The sequence below is a fragment of the Kluyveromyces lactis genome, assembly GCF_000002515.2.
Source record: "Kluyveromyces lactis strain NRRL Y-1140 chromosome D complete sequence".
In the NCBI taxonomy this organism is placed as follows: domain Eukaryota; kingdom Fungi; phylum Ascomycota; class Saccharomycetes; order Saccharomycetales; family Saccharomycetaceae; genus Kluyveromyces; species Kluyveromyces lactis.
Genome location: NC_006040.1, coordinates 513,731 through 531,547, shown reverse-complemented (window position 1 = coordinate 531,547; position 17,817 = coordinate 513,731). Strand labels below are relative to the sequence as shown.

Here is a 17,817-nt window from a genome sequence, read left to right as displayed (position 1 = left end):
TCTTTGTTCTATTACAGAAGTTGAGAGAAGTTGAAGAAAGAAAAAATAAACTAGAGACTTAAGACTAAAAGATTAAAGAATCTCGTTTGAGTATTCTGGACATTATAAAAGATAGAGGGACAGGAGAAGAAGTAAGGAAGTAAGGTACTGGCATTTATAGAAAAATAGCTACCTCAATTAGATCCCTCATTCAGCAAAAAATTGCCCAACGATTTTGTGCTCGTCTATAATGAATGGTTTTGATATAGATAATAGTATGAAACAGTCCCAATTGGAAATGCCATATCCAAATGAGGGCGAAGGCGGGCAGCACCAAAATACCCATGAGTTTGCAACATCTTACGATGCTGAAGAGGATCCCAACGATGTTGACAACCATTCGATTAGTACCCATTTTTCATACCATGATGGGAAATCGTTATTGGAGCAAGGGATCAAAAAGTTAGCACTAGATCACTTGCACAGCAACAATGCTAGCGTCGACTCGAATCTCGGTATGAAATCACAATTTCCTTCGTATTTTGGTAATTCGCCATTGGACGCAGCTGCTTCAGTCGCTGCAGCCGGAATACCTCGCCATGAACGAAGACTTTCACTATCTGCACAACAAGCGGAACCAGAGGTATTGATATCTAGTCCAATGTCCCAAAAGCCATCATCATCATCATCTGCTCAGATCTTAGATGTAGAACGGATCAAATCAGCTCAATATAAGATGGGCCTAATTGCTGATGATGGTCAGCATTCCTACGATTCACCCTCTCTTGAATTGGTAGAGTTGTATTCAAGTGTCAGCGATTGCAGGGAACTGAGAGAGAAGTACCAAACCTTGTCATTACAAAAACACCATCAAAACCCGAAGAACAGACCTGATTGGAAAATTTATCCACCACCGCCAAAACCTTCCTATAATGCAGCAAATAAAACTGTTGTGAAGGTCAGTAATTTGCCAGACTCAAAATCTTTTGACATTAATGAATGCGAAATTCCTGGCTTAGATGAAGATGTGGACTTCAGACTCAATAGCGATGAAGTTTATGTTTTATATGATACTAAAACTGAGGACAAAAAACAGGCTGGAAACGTCTTTCCAACACTACGTGAATATTATATTGACATGGAAAAGATCATTTCTGTCTCCTCTGATGGTCCAGCAAAATCATTTGCTTTCAGAAGATTGCAATACCTTGAAGCTCGTTGGAATTTGTATTCGCTTCTAAACGAATATCATGAAACTGCTGTATCAAAAAAGAACCCTCATAGAGATTTCTACAATGTCAGAAAAGTAGATACTCACGTTCACCATTCGGCATGTATGAATCAAAAGCATTTGCTTCGTTTCATAAAGCATAAATTGCGCCATTCGAAAGATGAAAAGGTCATTTTTAGAGATGAAAAAATCTTGACATTAGAAGAGGTCTTCCAATCGTTGAAACTGTCAGGGTATGACCTTTCTATCGATACTTTGGATATGCATGCACACAAGGATACATTTCATAGGTTTGACAAATTCAATTTGAAATATAATCCTATTGGGGAATCTCGTTTACGTGAGATATTCCTAAAAACCGACAATTATATCGATGGTAAGTATCTCGCTGAAATAACAACGGAAGTCATTTCAGATTTGGAAAATTCAAAATATCAGAACTGCGAGTACAGAATCTCTATCTACGGAAGATCTCCTGACGAGTGGGATAAATTGGCTGCTTGGGTGGTTGATAACAAGCTTATCTCTCACAATGTGAGATGGTTGATCCAAATCCCAAGATTATATGATGTTTATAAGAAAACGGGAATTGTCGAGAACTTTTTTGATATCTGTAAAAGCATTTTTTTGCCATTATTTGAGGTAACACAAAATCCACAATCCCACCCTAAGCTACACATTTTCCTACAACGCGTTGTAGGTTTTGATAGTGTTGATGATGAATCTAAAGTGGATAGGCGCTTCCAGAAAAAATATCCAAAACCAACTCTTTGGGATTCAACTCAAAATCCACCATATTCGTACCAACTATACTACTTGTACGCGAACATTGCATCTTTGAACTGGTGGAGAGCAAAGCGTGGTTTCAATACGTTAGTCTTAAGACCACATTGTGGTGAGGCAGGAGATCCTGAACATTTAATTTCAGCTTACTTGTTAGCTCAAGGAATTAATCATGGTATACTCTTGAGAAAGATTCCATTCGTACAATATTTATTCTATTTGGATCAAATTGGGATTGCTATGTCCCCATTATCAAATAACGCGTTGTTCTTGACGTACGATAAGAACCCATTCCAATACTATTTCAAAAGAGGTCTCAATGTTTCGCTTTCAACTGATGATCCATTGCAATTTTCTTACACTAGAGAACCTTTAATTGAAGAGTATTCTGTTGCTGCACAAATATACAAATTGTCCAACGTTGATATGTGTGAACTTGCCAAAAACTCTGTTATGCAGAGTGGTTGGGAAGCTCAAATTAAAAGGCACTGGATCGGTAAACACTTTGAAAAAGAAGGTATCGAAGGGAATGATCTTGAAAAAACCAATGTTCCAGATATAAGAGTCAATTATAGATATGAAACTTTGAAAACTGAACTTGAACTTGTCAAACATTTTTCCAGTTTCGCAAGTCTTTCAGCCTCGAAATGATTGTATATACCCTTTAAATAGTACTAAGTTCTTTTTCGTGTAGGCATATTTAATCTTTGAAATCGAGTATTCATCAGTGTTAGCATTATGGAAATACATAAAAGTTAGACGTATGCAGGAATGGATTGATAAGCATTGATTCTATATGTCTATACTACCAATCTTGTTACATACTCTTTTCGTTCTATCTTATCGATCATATACTTCTGAAATTTCTCGCTCATCACTTCGTTACAGTCTCCAATTAGATCATAGTAATTAGCTGAAGATTTACCATAACTTTGTTTGTGTGTTAAAATGGAAGGTATAAACCAGGAAAGATAATTGGGGCCTAAAAACTCTTTTAAGTTAGTTAAAATATTGCCCTTATTCCAGAAATCTTGGTTTTCTCCCGGGCAGAACTGGATCACATACCTGTAGCCATCACAAGGGTTATAAATGCAGAAAAATTTTCTTGAAGCCTTAGCCTTGTTATTGACTTCAATAATTTCAATTGAGGTCCTATTATAACACATATAATAAATGTGTGTTAAGAAAAGTGGACCTGCCATTAATAGGGCACAGCATGCCAATGCAAATACAGCATACACATTTCCATTTGCAGACCCCTTCATCTGCCTCATCTGAGTTGCAATTGAGATCATTAGTATTAGAACAACGAGGTCAAGGTAAAATGTGAACTGTACGAATAGTTTATAATTGAGTCTACCAAGGACAGTACCAATCCAAACACAGTAATGGTCAAATCTTGGAACACAATATCCGACTTTAGTAGAGTGATGAGTCCGTGACATTTTCAAACTCTGGCAATTGGAACACCATATTGGGTACCCTCGTTCATCACAGGGATATATATCAGGAGGAGCAATACTATTGTCAGGAACGGCTGATTCACTGGATACAGTCCTAATTTCAGAATCAGGTATTATTTTAAAAGGAGGTATAGTCGGCTGTCTTCCTGGACCAAGAACTAGCATCAATGCCCATATGTACCAAATGAGAAACGTTAATGACAGAACCACAATGATAAGCCCGATGCATGCGCCCTTAGCATTTCGTCTTTGATATAGTTGCAGATAACAAAATTGGTGGCAGAATGCCCATACACCATAGCACTGAAGTAAAACAGTCAAGAAAGGTATCAATAGCCTGAAGTATGGATGGCTGGTTACTCTAAGTGTTCCAAGGCTCCAAGCCATTTCATCATTTTGATCTGCTTGATATAGGGTCCTGGTGTCAGAAAAAAAAACAATGAGTATTTACGATGCGAAAAAGAACGGCTTCGGTGTTCGTGAATTACAATCTCAAACTTGGCTTCAAATATCAAAATGGCAGATGAAATTTCGTAGAAACTGGCTGGCTGTCTCAACAGCCGTTCTGTAACTATTGAAGTTTCAAAAGTTTTAACTTTTCCATATATAAATAGTTCAAGATCGCTAATGCCATAAAATCCAAAATGACAATAAACTAAAAAATAAAAAAATAAAAAAAATAATAGAAAATGAGTCAATCAGGGCTCGAATGGAGAATTTTCAAATTTGGGAATATCTTTTTCTTCGAAGTTTCCAAGCCGGTGTTTGCACAGTTTTTCATTACGGTCATCTTTGAAGCTTGCTCTTGCTAAATAAGACGTGGCTCATCGTTAGGATAAATTGAAATCACAATATCATTGCATCAAACACAGACCAAGGATTCTCTACAGATATCTGTCTGTTTGTGCCGGTGAAGAGATAATTACAAGGTCAAAATGTGGGAGGAATTCGACATCACAAAGTTACCATACTATGATCCAAAGGTCGACAATAAAGTAGCCTTAGTAACAGGTGGGAATTCAGGAATAGGATACTATACTGTGTTGCATTTATATCTACATGGATTCAAAGTATACCTAGGTGGCAGAAATAGCAGTCGAGTGAACCATGCCATTAAAGAAATCAAGAAAGAAGCAGAAATACGTCTTCGGAAGGGACAAGATGAGAAGCCTCATGATGGTTTAATGATTAGAAAAACCGGAAAACTTGAATATCTTCATATTGATTTAACAGATTTGAACTCGGTGGAGAAAGCCGCTACTAAGTTCACTGTACAAGAAGACCATTTGGATGTTTTGATAAACAATGCAGGAGTGATGGCTATACCATACGAGTTAACAAAGGACAACTTTGAGATACAGATGCAAACCAACTACGTCTCACATTTTCTACTCACAATGAGATTGTTACCCTTAATCAAAGCCAGAAAGGGTAGAGTGATAACTGTGTCATCTTTAGGGCATAATCTAATATTTTTCAACTGCAACCCTGGCGCGCAGTTCAACTACTGGCCAAGTATGTTCTTTATGTGGTGCCGTTATGCCTTGGCGAAAACAGCATCCATCCAATTCACCAAAATGCTAGCCATCAAGAACCCTGACATTCTTTGTATGTCCTTGCATCCAGGCCTGGTGATGAATACGAATCTATTCAGTTACTGCACCAGACTCCCATTCGTTGGCATTTTCTTTTGGATCCTTTTCCAATTCGTAGGATATTTCTTTGGAGTATCGAACGAACAAGGAGCAATCTCAACTTTAAAATGTGCCCTTTCTTCCGATCTTTCCGCAGAAACAGATAACGGTGCTTATTTTACAACGGGGGGATATCCATCAAAACCCAGTCGCGTTGCTAACAGTTTGGATAACGCTGCTTCAACTTGGATTTGGACCGTCCACGAACTTCGTGACCGTGGCCATGAAATATGATTCTCATTCCAAAAAATATAGTTATACAAAACTATGATAATCTTAATATATACTTAGATAGACCCTGTACTAATTATTACAATAAACACCTTATCTGCATTCAAAACTTCAGCGGACATAAAGCGCTCCTGTGCATATCTTTTAATCGTCGCCTGTTTTATGTCAGGTGAAAGAAAACAATACACGTGACTGAAAATCACCTGTGCATGAGTCAATATTTAGAGGAAGCTTGGAACTCTTCCAAAGGAAAGAAAGAAAAAATTTGTGAGAAAATATGAAAATGAAATATATAATTCGGAAAGATGCATCTCATCATTGATACATCAGTTATTGTTGATGTTGAAGAGGTTGTAGTAAGAAGTGGTTGTTGCTACGAGACAGATAAACCCAGGAAACATGTCTGCTGCTACAGAGACTAAAGGTCTTGTGTTAGAAAACACAGCCCGTAGAGATGCTTTAATCGCTATCGAGAAGAAATACCAAAAGATTTGGGCTGAGGAACATCAGTTCGAGATCGACGCTCCTACTTTGGATGAAGAAAATGTTTCTGTCGATCCTGAAGAATTGCAAAAGAAGTATCCAAAATTCATGTCTTCATTTGCATACCCATATATGAACGGTGTCTTACACGCTGGTCACTGTTTCACCTTATCCAAGGTTGAATTCTCTATTGGTTTCGAAAGAATGAACGGTAAGAGGGCCCTTTTCCCAATCGGTTTCCACTGTACTGGTATGCCAATCCTTGCTTGTGCTGACAAGTTGAAAAGAGAAGCTGAACTGTTTGGCAATGACTATTCCAATGTTCCAGCTGAAGATGCGGAAGAAGAACAAGAAGCCAAACCAGCTGCACAATCCGACGATGTTACCAAGTTCAAGGCTAAGAAGTCAAAGGCCGCTGCTAAGCAAGGTCGTGGTAAATATCAATTCGAAATCATGTTGCAGTTAGGAATTGCCAGAGAAGATGTCATCAAATTTGCCGATGCCAGCTATTGGTTAACTTACTTCCCACCTCTAACTGAAACCGATTGTACATCGTTCGGTGCCCGTATTGATTGGAGAAGATCTTTCATCACTACCGACCTGAATCCATATTACGATCAATTTATTAAATGGCAAATGAAGAAACTAAAAGATCTTGGAAAAATCAAGTTCGGTGAACGTTACACCATCTATTCGGAAAAGGATGGCCAACCATGTATGGATCACGATAGACAATCCGGTGAAGCAGTTACTCCGCAAGAATATCTAGGTATCAAGATCGAAGTAACTGAATTTGCTGAGGAGGCTAAGAAGATTGTTGCTGAATCCACTTTGGACCATTCCAAGAAGATTTACTTCGTTGCTGCTACCTTGAGGCCAGAAACCATGTACGGTCAAACTTGTTGTTTCGTCTCTCCAACCATTAACTACGGTATTTTCGACGCTGGCGATTGTTATTACATCACCACTGAGCGTGCCTTTAAGAACATGTCTTATCAAAAGCTTACACCAGAGAGAGGTAACTACAAACCTGTAGTATCCGTTTTGGGTAAACATTTCGTCGGTTCTAAGATTCATGCTCCATTGACACCATACCCAGAATTAAGAATCTTACCGATGGACACTGTCATTGCCACCAAGGGTACCGGTGTTGTTACTTGTGTTCCAACCAACTCTCCAGATGATTACATGACTACACAAGATCTGAAACATAAACCAGAATATTATGGTATCGACCCTGAATGGATCAACCATGAATTGGTTCCTGTTATTCACACCGATAGATACGGTGATTTAACCGCCAAGTCTTTGTGCGAGGAGCTAAAAATAAAGTCTCCAAAAGATACCAACCAGTTAGCAGAAGCCAAGAAATTAGCATACAAAGAAGATTTCTATTCTGGTGTTATGATCTATGGTAAGTACAAGGGTGAAAAGGTCGAAACTGCCAAGGCCAAGGTTAAGAGCGATATGATTGCCAACAACGAAGCCTTTGTCTATAACGAACCAGAATCTGTTGTCATTTCTCGTTCTGGTGACGAATGTATCGTTTCTCTGGAAGATCAATGGTATGTCGACTACGGTGAAGAAGAATGGAAGAAACAAGCTATTGAATGTTTGGAAGGTATGGAACTCTTTGCTCCTGAAGTTAAGAATGCCTTCGAAAGTGTCTTAGATTGGTTGAGAAACTGGGCTGTTTCTCGTAGTTACGGTCTAGGTACCAGATTACCATGGGATCCAAAGTATTTGGTTGAATCTTTGTCTGACTCTACTATCTACCAATCCTTCTATACCATTGCGCATTTATTATTCAAAGATTACTACGGTAACGAAATTGGTCCATTGGGAATCAAAGCAGAACAAATGACAGATGAAGTGTTTGACTATGTCTTCCAACACGTCGATGAAGTGAAAAACACTGATATCCCATTAGAATCTTTGCAAAAATTGAGAAGAGAGTTCGAATACTTCTACCCATTGGATGTTTCCATTTCTGGTAAGGATTTGATTCCAAACCACTTGACCTTCTTTATCTACACTCACGTTGCATTGTTCCCAAGAAAGTTCTGGCCAAAGGGTATCAGAGTCAACGGTCATTTGATGTTGAACAATGCTAAGATGTCCAAGTCTACAGGTAACTTCATGACTTTGCACGACATGGTGACGAAATTCGGTGCCGATGCTTCCCGTATTGCTCTTGCTGATGCAGGTGACACTGTTGAAGATGCCAACTTGGATGAATCTAATGCTAATGCTGCTATTCTAAGACTCTATAACTTGAAAGAATGGGCCGAAGAAATGGTCAAGGACATTGGGAATTTGCGTACCGACTCAGAGTATGGATTCTTTGACATCGCGTTCGAAAATGAAATGAATTCATTGATCGAACAAACTTACAAGCAATACGCTGCCACCAATTATAAAAGTGCTATGAAGTACGGTTTGTTCGATTATCAAGCTGCTAGAGATTACTATCGTGAGGCATCTGATGTCATGCACCGTGATCTAGTGCTACGTTACATTGAAACACAAGTATTGTTGCTAGCACCAGTAGCACCACATTTCGCTGACTACATTTACCGTGAAGTCTTAAAGAAAGAAGGTTCCGTACAGAACGCTAAGTTCCCAACTGTCAACAAACCTGTCGACATCGGTATCTCTGTATCTCTAGAATACGTTAGAGATCTACAAAGATCTATCAGAGAAGCAGAGGGCCAAGCTTTGAAAAAGAAGAAGGGTAAGGGTTCTGACGTTGATGCTTCAAAGCCAGCTAAGTTGACCTTGTACATTATTGAGACTTTCCCAGAATGGCAAACTAAGTACATCGATTTGGTGCGTGAATTATTCGAAAACCAAACTTTGGACGACAACAAGGTTGTCAAGACTAAGGTCGATCCAAAGGACATGAAGCGTGCTATGCCATTCATCTCCTTACTAAAACAAAGATTAACCACTGAATCACCAGAATCTGTCTTCACAAGAGACTTACTATTCAACGAAATCGAAACTGTAAAGTCTACATTCGATATTTTGAAGAAGTCTTCTCAATCAATCAAGATTTCCGAATACGAAATTCTCTCGTTACCATACGGCTCAGAAACCGCCAAGAACGTATTTACTAATGAAGAAGTTACGATTCAAAAGAGCAAAGCCATTGAAAACGCTATTCCAGGTGAACCAGCTATCTTGATCAAGAACGTCGAATAGAGATAGATAAAAATAAATTAACAATAACAAAATAATTAATCACACAAACAACATTTAGAAGATGACCCCATAGGCATCTGTTATATAGAAAGATAGAAACGGTACCGATGTCAAACAACCTGTAATGTGAATTTTCTCTGTAACCGTTTTGTATATTCTGTTTTCAACCAAATTTAATTGCTTACTCAGTTAGAAATTCCAACCCACGCCAAAATCGGAGTTAAATGCTTCTTCATCTGTGTCTTTTCTCGGAGTTTTGAACAGATATACCATGTAAGAGAAGAAAAAAACCTTGTTACCCGCGCTGAAATACCCCGGAATTAATTCGTTTTCAGTTTTCCATTGGAGAGAGAGCCAAATAGAGCACAGGTTTTCGTCGCTCGAGTCCCGGTCTTCGCGGTGTCTCGGATAAACTAAGGGCTTTTGTGTGTTGTATTAGAGCCCCAATTCCGTCAGTTGTTTCGAATATTATTCGCTGAAGATAAGACAAGGTGACAAATCTCTGGAAAAGCCTCTGGAACGAAACGAGAAGCTGGGAATTTGTACGAATCGTTTATGCTGTGTTTGCTGTTCAGTTTTCCAATATGATGTAATTTTTGGCGTGGGAGAAATGCGACAAAACTTCAGAGATGTTTTCTTTTGAGTCAGTCGATTTCTATGGACTTTCACAGTAGTGGCATATATACGTTTCTGTTGGCAACTCCGCTATTTTGAAGGAAGTTATAGGTCGACGCATGGGAACTACCTGATGCATATGTCATATATATATATATATATATATGTGTGTGTATCTGATGCAGTTTCGAAAATACCGGGCCACCACATATTTTTATCCAGGTTTCTGTAGAATAGAGGATTTGGTTCGATTATCTTGTCATTGAGGCAGCAAGTGGTAGGGAAAGCTTGATCTCTCAATGGGCTGGCACGATTCTGTATCACTACAACTTGTAAAAGAGGATTGCGATAAAGTGTTTGCAGAATATTTTAACGATGCAGAACAGTTCATAGTGTATAGTCGGCAGCAGGATTTTGATCTCGATACATGTATGGAACTATGTGATACAATAGAGACGTTGAACGGTTCAACATTGGAAACCAGGAACGATATGCTTAGTGCACAATTCGATTTTAGAACGAAATTGGAGAATTATGAAGCACTCCCGTCCTTCGAAACTGTTGAAAAGATAATACACCATAGCTATAGCGGCAACAGTTGTAGCGAAGCTAAAAACTCAAAGAAATCTTCAAAGATTAATGACGTTTAAGAATTGGGAAAGGGAACATACAAAGTGGAAATGCTGGTCGGATCGTTTCATTGCTGAAAGATGTCATAATTTTTTGACTCCTGTAAAAGATTCCATACATATTTTAGTTTCCAGAAGTAAAAGGCGAAATTATTTGTGTTTGTTAAATCGTATGCATTAGATATATATACTATATATGAATCGTGAAATACAGGGAAGAAAAATTGGAAATATTATAGTGTTAACTTAGAAAGTAGTCCTTCAGGGGTATGGTGAGTCCCTGGAATGATTTTAACGAAAAGAGGGAGAGAGAGAGATTCTAATAATTGTTTATCGTTAGCCCAAATAAAAAGAATCTCGAGAAAATGTCAAGAATCAACTTGGCATTCCAAAGATTTCAATTCTCATTCTTTCTCGAATTTGCGTTTCAGATCCAATAACCTGATTATGGGCTTCTTTCTTCCTCGCTTACGATTTATTAATTTGTCTTGTTCATTCAGTAATATTTGCTTTTGTAACTTTTCCTTGGCTTCTTTATTTTTTGCATTGTTTGTTTCTTCAATACTTGGTGGATGGAACGGTTTCAAATCTTTGATAATCTCTGATGGTACATTATCCCATTCGCTGAAAAATTCTTGTCCCGTGGCACTTGATACCCAGGGTACAGGTTCACTAAGCTTTTCTAATTTCATGGCAAACTGCATCAATTTGTTCTCCTTTGCGTTCTTATCCCCAACAACGATGGGTCTATAACCAGAATATAACATATCCGAGTTGAACTCTTCTCTTAATATATGTTCGGTGGTTGGTACTCTTGGTAACCATGAATAATCTCTAGATAACTTCTTCGTGGCCATTTTTATGATCTTCTCCTCTGAATCCTTACCTAATTCCGCAGAAGGAGAAGAAGAGGCAGATGCCGAACTTTCTTGCTTACCTTCAAGCTTCATCGAATCCACAAGATCGCCGTCCTCCTTACGTTTTGATCGTTTACTCTTGAGCTTCGATTGCTTCAAGTTCTGCTTTTGTAACATCTGATTATTTTGGAAGTTGACAGAACTCTGGTTCCTTACACCATTTATAAGTGATACCGCAGATATGCGATTTTTCACGTATATAGAGCGTGAACCGAGACGTACATTGCTGAACATCATTGTAATTATATGTGCCTCGATATAGAAGTATCCTTCTATCTTTCACTGAGGGAAAACCAACAAGGAGTAAACAGATTCCAGATTTTCCAATAAACAACTCGTAGCAACACCTAAAAAAACAGCTCGCTTCAAAAGTCTCTAACCCTTTGACAGTGGTGATCGATCTAGTAAAACTAATAGCAACCTTGACGTAGATGTTAATGTTCTGCTATCAGCACGTTATTTGTTGTATATCGCTGTTGTATTCTCGTGAGGATAAACCTCTCGTTAAATGGGTTGATTATTAAAAGTGAAAATCAGGTATCTTTATTTTCAAATTTCTTTTCAGTTTCCGGAACCTGTAGATGTGTGTCATAGGTAACGATTATATTACATAATTTTTGTCCAAAATACTAATAAACAAGTGACTTTAGGCTATATGTTTGTAGCCGTGGCAACGCTTAATTACCCATAGAGCATCTGATTCCAACGTGTAGCGATTTCTTTTACCAACGATTGCTCGCATGTCAATTGTGTGTTTTTTTTTTTTCTATCTAGAATTGTCTTCATCTGACCTTACGTATTTTATCTTATAATGGGTTTTTGAAGAAAGAAAAGTAAACCTTAATGCTATCGGTCTTTAACATTATGGTAGTTATTCATGGATTAATGTAATAGAAAGAAGGTACATTAGAAAAGAGGATCAATAACAGTGTTTGAGTGTTAGAGAGCTTTTCAGCTACTAATGGTATTGGGAGAATTATATTCGTTATTACCGTGGGTTCAAACTGTACAGCAGTTCTTACCTGATGAGCTGTTACAATTTAACAGCGAACCAGGCAAAACTGCAAAAAGTGTCAGCATTAAATCATTAATTGACAAATATGCACCGGAGTTCCAACATAATAGCAAGTGTGTGATTCCACCTTTTCTTTGCAGTGGTCATATGCAGACGATTTTTGCTTCGATGTTCACTTTCGAATCGAAACATTTGGTTTATTATAAGAGATATATTCTCAATTATCCAGACGGCGGTGAAGGTGCACTAGATGTGTGTGTTCCCCAATCGTTATGGAAAGAGACTGGTTACGTTCCCAAAAATCAGAGAAATCAACTGCTTCCGAGGTATACCTATTTTGATGCTGATGAAAAGTTCGGATCGTCTGATACAAAGCCGATGCTCATTATATTACATGGGTTGACAGGTGGTTCTAACGAAAGTTATGTCAGATCTTTAGTTGACACCATCACGAACGAGTACAATTTTGAAGCCTGCGTCTTAAATAGCCGTGGGTGCTGCCAATCAAGCATTACGACACCATTTTTGTATTGTGGGCTATGGACTGATGATGTAAGGTTTTGCGTGAAGGAATTGAGGAACAAGTTTCCTAATAGAAAATTCTTTTTATGTGGGGTCTCTTTAGGGGCAAGTATGACGGCCAATTATCTGGGACAAGAATCCGATCAATCAGACGTAGAATTAGGTGTTGTGTTGGGAAATCCATGGGATTTAACGGCATCATCTTATCATTTGGAAAGAAACTTGATAGGGAAATACGCCTACACTCCAGCGTTAGCGAAAAATTTAGTTAAACTAACGACATCTCATCTTGATGTTTTGAAGCAAAATCCTGAAATGGCGCGTATGTACGCCGACCACCTACATGAAGTGAAAACAGTGGAAGAATTCGATAACTTTTTTACGGCTAGAATGTTTGGATTCAATACGTCTTTTGAATATTACAGGCACGGTACGAGTTCGAACAGATTAAACAAGTTGAGAACTCCATTACTGATTCTGAATGCCTTAGATGATCCTATTGTTGGATGTGAAGCGCTACCATATCGTGAAGTCCAAAGTAATCCGTACACCTTAATGTTAACAACTACAAGGGGAGGTCACATTGGATGGTTTGACATGAACTTGGACAGGTGGTACGTGAAACCGTTGTGCAGATTGCTTCATAAATTTTATACAGACATTTCAATGCAAGGTCTCGCACCCGATCTTAAATCTGTTGACCTGCCTAAAGAGAATAAATTCAAAAATGATAGAATCATCAGATAAAGTTAATTAAACAACCCTGTCTATATCTGACTCTATCTGTTGAGAACTAGAAATGCGATAAATATGAACAACAAACGTGGTTATCTTAATATGAATATATAGGAATCAATGATGTTGTAATGCTAATGAGGGGAGGTGGAAGAAGGGAGTTATGTCCAGGAAAAATATGTCAATAATAAATGGGCTCTCTCCTAATGCTAATGTATTGAAATGAGATATCAGATGCTGATACCTACAGGTAATGTTAGATTTCTCCGAACACCGGCTTTCACAGAGGTTTGGAAATTAGCTAATGACGAAAAGCTTTCGCGTAAACTCTGTGGAACAACTGCTGGTGTACTTCTCGAGGAATCAGTTAGAGTGTCGAACTCATGAGGGGAGTCACATTCTGACATGGAGTCATTTTCTGTTTGTGCGTCGTTATTCGAAAAGATAGCATCGCTTTCATAGTCTGTGACAATGGCGTCAAGCAATTCTTTGTAAGTATGGTGATCTTGTGAAGCTTGGAACTTCGCGACTTGCAATCTCATCAAAATTCTTTGTGAGATAACTGCACGAAGGTAAGAATCCCAAGCCTTATTTGCATTCAGAATTTTGACAGATTCACTCAATGATTCCATTGAGGCAGACGAACTCATAGCGTCTTCGAAGACAGAATCACCATCATGTAAGGATGATGTAATAGATCCCATCTCTGACTTTAGTGGTTGCATCTTTTGTGTATCGATAATATATTCATCTTCGTCTTCTTCGTCTTCGTCTTCTTCTCTAATACAATAATCGTCATGATCGAATTGAGAAAGTGGTATCACCTTATTTTTAACAACGATGGAAGGTTGTCTTACCGCTAAGTTTAAATTTAGAGAAGGTTGAGACCTAACTAAACGGGTTGAATCAGTTCTTCCGACGGAAGAATTACTTCTAGAAAAAATAAGTGAATTACTGCTCGTAAGGATCGATGCTGCACGCTTAATAGAGGATGGAGTTCTCCTCAATGAACGATGGTTGATGTTGGAGGAATGCTTGACAATCGGGGTATTCTTTATATCCAATCCAGATGGAACGGTTGGAGAGGATGTATCAGAGTAAGAAGCCATTGATCTCATCGATTGTGACCTCTTAATATTTGCGAAATACCCGTTTGAACGAAGTAAATGTGATGTTGTCCTCTTATCAGACTTTGCGAAATGACGTTGTTTGTACGTAAAGAGTTTGCGTTTTAGAGCCAGGTGGAACTTCTTAAGGTTTAATCTTACACGTTTACCGAGCTTAGTGAAATAGTGTAAGAGTCCACCTTTGCATCTTATCGCATTTGATCTTTTTATATTCGACCTTCTTGACACAGTCGAAGTTGATCTTTTGACTGATGATTTCCGTTTCTCACTTAAGTTCGTGGCGTTTCGCGTTTTCGTAGACGGCGTACTACGCTTCTTTAGCATTGCAGTGGAGTTACCAGATGACAGTGTGAACTGGAAAGAAATATTGTCGGCAGTCGGCAAAGTGAAATCAGAGGTAACCGTAGAATATGCTTCTGGTATGCATTGCATATCAAAGTTACCATCCAATGGCCTGCCAAATTCAGGTGAGTTTGTGGGACATATTCTAGGTGTTCTGTCCGGTGCCAGTGTTCCAGGATAATGCACTGAAGAACCGGAAGATGATATATATGAGTACCTGTTGTTTCCAATTGCACAAGCTGTGTTCTTGACAGCAGACAACTTGTCAGGATTAGTCGTATTATCAGATATGTTAGCAAATGAGTAGTATCCATTAGATGAGTTACCGGAGTTGGAATTTGTCGTGGTATAGTCAGATAAATGCTGGGAGTGAATATCGTCTTCTGGCTTCTTATTCAATTGCTCGTTTAGTAGATGATGGTTGTTTAAACCATGTTCTGGCAATTTAAGATGAGCCAAAACTTCAACATCTGGGAACCTAAATTCTGATTGAGATCCATTATAGGACTTGGTTTTGGTTCTTGTGGGAGTTCTGATCATTTATTCGGTAATTCAGTATTTACCAGCTAGAGTATTCGATGATAACAGTATTGCACGTAATTTTGAGTAACGCTTTTAAGATATTTTACGAAGCTTGCACCAGGAAAGGTTACGCAAGTGGCTCATGATGACAAAAAAGACTCATACAATCGTGGAATCGCTTTCCCCATTCAGCTTATTCAAGTTCTTCATTCATTCCTTCAAATATATATATATATATATATATATAGATACTGAAAGGATGATACCAGACAACAATTTAAGGAACAAGCTGACCTGATTCAGTATCAATGATTAGTTGCAGGGCCAGCCATATTTACTAGAGGCCGCATACGACACTCTACTGGAATAGCAAATATTGCTGACCTTGTATCAGCTTGCCCTTATCTGCAAAGACATGCTAAATTTCATGCTGGGTTCGTAATGAAAAGGGAAATTAGATGCTGGGCAGAAATCTCATCCGTACACCACGATGGAATACACACGTGACCTGTTTCACAACATCTTACTCATAAGGATATCTTGAAAGGAAATTATTCATTCAGCCCAAGTGACAGCCTGCCCATCTATAATTCTCTTAACATCAGAGTGCCTAGATTATCATCATGAACTGAGTTTATATATATACTTTTAGAATACCAGATATTTGTTGCATTTTGTACCAATATATATTTGGTGTCACATAATGTATCGTCATCTCAAAACTAAGTTAAGACTGTTTCAGAATAATAGCAGAACAATGATAACCTGCTTTCTTTTATCAGTATTTTGTCTTGATGTATTTCACTACCATTTTATGTAATTACTTTAGTGCCAAATCCATTATATTTTCTGGTTAATGACGAAGGAACTCGAAAACTTGAAATTCGCTATGATATTAAATCAAGCTGACAACCGAAGAACTAACTGACTTTACCATATTCTGGTAAACAGTTACATTCAACGGTTTATCTACAGGTATAACTTCAGAACAGAGTCTACTGTACTCTTTTTGGAACGGTGGGAGATGAAGTACCCCTATATCCTTTTTTGTTGAAGAGTATTCGTTCTATGTCAAAGTTTTCAGCAAAGCGGGGCTACAAGAGAGAGGTATTCTCTACTTTACACCTAAAGTAAATGCAGACATGCCGCATTGTTAACAACTAGAAAGGCAAGGGTTTGTAGATGCAGGTCAGATGTTGGTAAAATCACACATCTTGGAGATGGCACTTGCTAATAGTTCCTTTCTATATTGGATTTCTTTTCTGCAACCATCATTTTATAAATTTAACAAAATTAATGCAGAGAGATGCGATGAGATGGGATAGTAAAAACAACACATAATATAGTTATAGTTTAAAATAATGGAGCAGAACTGTTGTCCAAGTCATTAAGATATTTATTTAAAGCCAGATGTCGTGGCTCTTAAAGACGCCAAAAGATCTTGGATGTTTTGAAGGAATAGATGGAATAAACAATATAAAAGTAAGGCATCGATTAAAGAAACATTTCTTCGATGATAGTTACAGAATAAACCCTTACCAAAGGCCGAATGATAAGAAATTATTCAAGTTCTGGAAAAATAGGGCAACCATTTTCAAGCTCATAAATAATGGTAACATATATTTAACAGACGAATTGTGGTTTAGTGTCACACCCGAAAATCTTGCACAGTTTACTGCAAATTATGTTAGGCATTGTCTACCCAATGGAAATTGTATTGTTGATGTGTTTTGTGGAGGCGGTGGTAATACCATTCAGTTTGCAAGATTATTTGAGAAAGTTTACGGGATAGATTCAAATATCGACCATTTGTATTGTGCCTATAAGAATGCTGAGTGTTACAATTCTGCTGTCAAGCTTAAACTGATATATGGTGACTGGGAAGAATCATTGAAAAAGACTTTAGTCAAGAACTTGGGAAAAACACCCGATTGCATATTTGCTTCACCTCCGTGGGGTGGTGTTGACTATTTGAGACAGGACACTTATGACCTCGAAGAACATTTACAGCCGTCGCCATTATCAAAGATACTTAGCGTTTTCTTCTCTGTATGTCAGAATGTAGTTTTGTTTCTACCGAGAAACTCAGATCTTGATCAGTTGTCCTCAATTACTCATGACTTATTAGGCCCTGATGAAAAATGTAAAGTTGTTTATGTTAAGGATAACGGTTACATGAAAGGAATACTTGCATTTTGGGGGAGACCATTCTATGATTTTTCTGAGTACTATCCAACAGAAATAGAGGAAGAGGAATCGCATGAATTAAATAATAAAAGATCATCGAAAGATCTTGAAATTAAAATGGAGGATTTGTATTGAAAC

General features: G+C 38.0%; 9 protein-coding genes across 9 annotated transcripts; 6 read left to right on the top strand and 3 right to left on the bottom strand.

Annotated features, from left to right (window-relative positions):
• Positions 1-229: 229 nt before the first annotated feature.
• Positions 230-2,644, top strand: KLLA0_D06171g (uncharacterized protein; the record flags this gene model as incomplete). The annotated part of the gene is made up of 1 exon (XM_453337.1): positions 230-2,644. The coding sequence occupies one exon, from the start codon at positions 230-232 to the stop codon at positions 2,642-2,644; it is 2,415 nt and encodes an 804-aa protein (XP_453337.1).
• Positions 2,645-2,793: 149 nt separating this feature from the next.
• PFA5 (palmitoyltransferase PFA5) lies at positions 2,794-3,843 on the bottom strand (the record flags this gene model as incomplete). The annotated part of the gene is made up of 1 exon (XM_453336.1): positions 2,794-3,843. The coding sequence occupies one exon, from the start codon at positions 3,841-3,843 to the stop codon at positions 2,794-2,796; it is 1,050 nt and encodes a 349-aa protein (XP_453336.1).
• Positions 3,844-4,391: 548 nt separating this feature from the next.
• ENV9 (Env9p) lies at positions 4,392-5,384 on the top strand (the record flags this gene model as incomplete). The annotated part of the gene is made up of 1 exon (XM_453335.1): positions 4,392-5,384. One exon carries the CDS (start codon positions 4,392-4,394, stop codon positions 5,382-5,384), a length of 993 nt encoding a protein of 330 aa, XP_453335.1.
• A 396-nt stretch (positions 5,385-5,780) lies between these two features.
• Positions 5,781-9,068, top strand: CDC60 (leucine--tRNA ligase CDC60; the record flags this gene model as incomplete). Its single annotated transcript, XM_453334.1, has 1 exon — positions 5,781-9,068. One exon carries the CDS (start codon positions 5,781-5,783, stop codon positions 9,066-9,068), a length of 3,288 nt encoding a protein of 1,095 aa, XP_453334.1.
• A 914-nt stretch (positions 9,069-9,982) lies between these two features.
• On the top strand, positions 9,983-10,333 carry KLLA0_D06083g (uncharacterized protein; the record flags this gene model as incomplete). Its single annotated transcript, XM_453333.1, has 1 exon — positions 9,983-10,333. One exon carries the CDS (start codon positions 9,983-9,985, stop codon positions 10,331-10,333), a length of 351 nt encoding a protein of 116 aa, XP_453333.1.
• A 383-nt stretch (positions 10,334-10,716) lies between these two features.
• On the bottom strand, positions 10,717-11,466 carry PET20 (Pet20p; the record flags this gene model as incomplete). Its single annotated transcript, XM_453332.1, has 1 exon — positions 10,717-11,466. The coding sequence occupies one exon, from the start codon at positions 11,464-11,466 to the stop codon at positions 10,717-10,719; it is 750 nt and encodes a 249-aa protein (XP_453332.1).
• A 724-nt stretch (positions 11,467-12,190) lies between these two features.
• On the top strand, positions 12,191-13,513 carry MGL2 (putative carboxylic ester hydrolase; the record flags this gene model as incomplete). The annotated part of the gene is made up of 1 exon (XM_453331.1): positions 12,191-13,513. One exon carries the CDS (start codon positions 12,191-12,193, stop codon positions 13,511-13,513), a length of 1,323 nt encoding a protein of 440 aa, XP_453331.1.
• A 218-nt stretch (positions 13,514-13,731) lies between these two features.
• AIM44 (Aim44p) lies at positions 13,732-15,510 on the bottom strand (the record flags this gene model as incomplete). The annotated part of the gene is made up of 1 exon (XM_453330.1): positions 13,732-15,510. The coding sequence occupies one exon, from the start codon at positions 15,508-15,510 to the stop codon at positions 13,732-13,734; it is 1,779 nt and encodes a 592-aa protein (XP_453330.1).
• Positions 15,511-16,902: 1,392 nt separating this feature from the next.
• On the top strand, positions 16,903-17,814 carry TGS1 (RNA methyltransferase; the record flags this gene model as incomplete). Its single annotated transcript, XM_453329.1, has 1 exon — positions 16,903-17,814. One exon carries the CDS (start codon positions 16,903-16,905, stop codon positions 17,812-17,814), a length of 912 nt encoding a protein of 303 aa, XP_453329.1.
• Between the last annotated feature and the right edge of the window lie 3 nt (positions 17,815-17,817).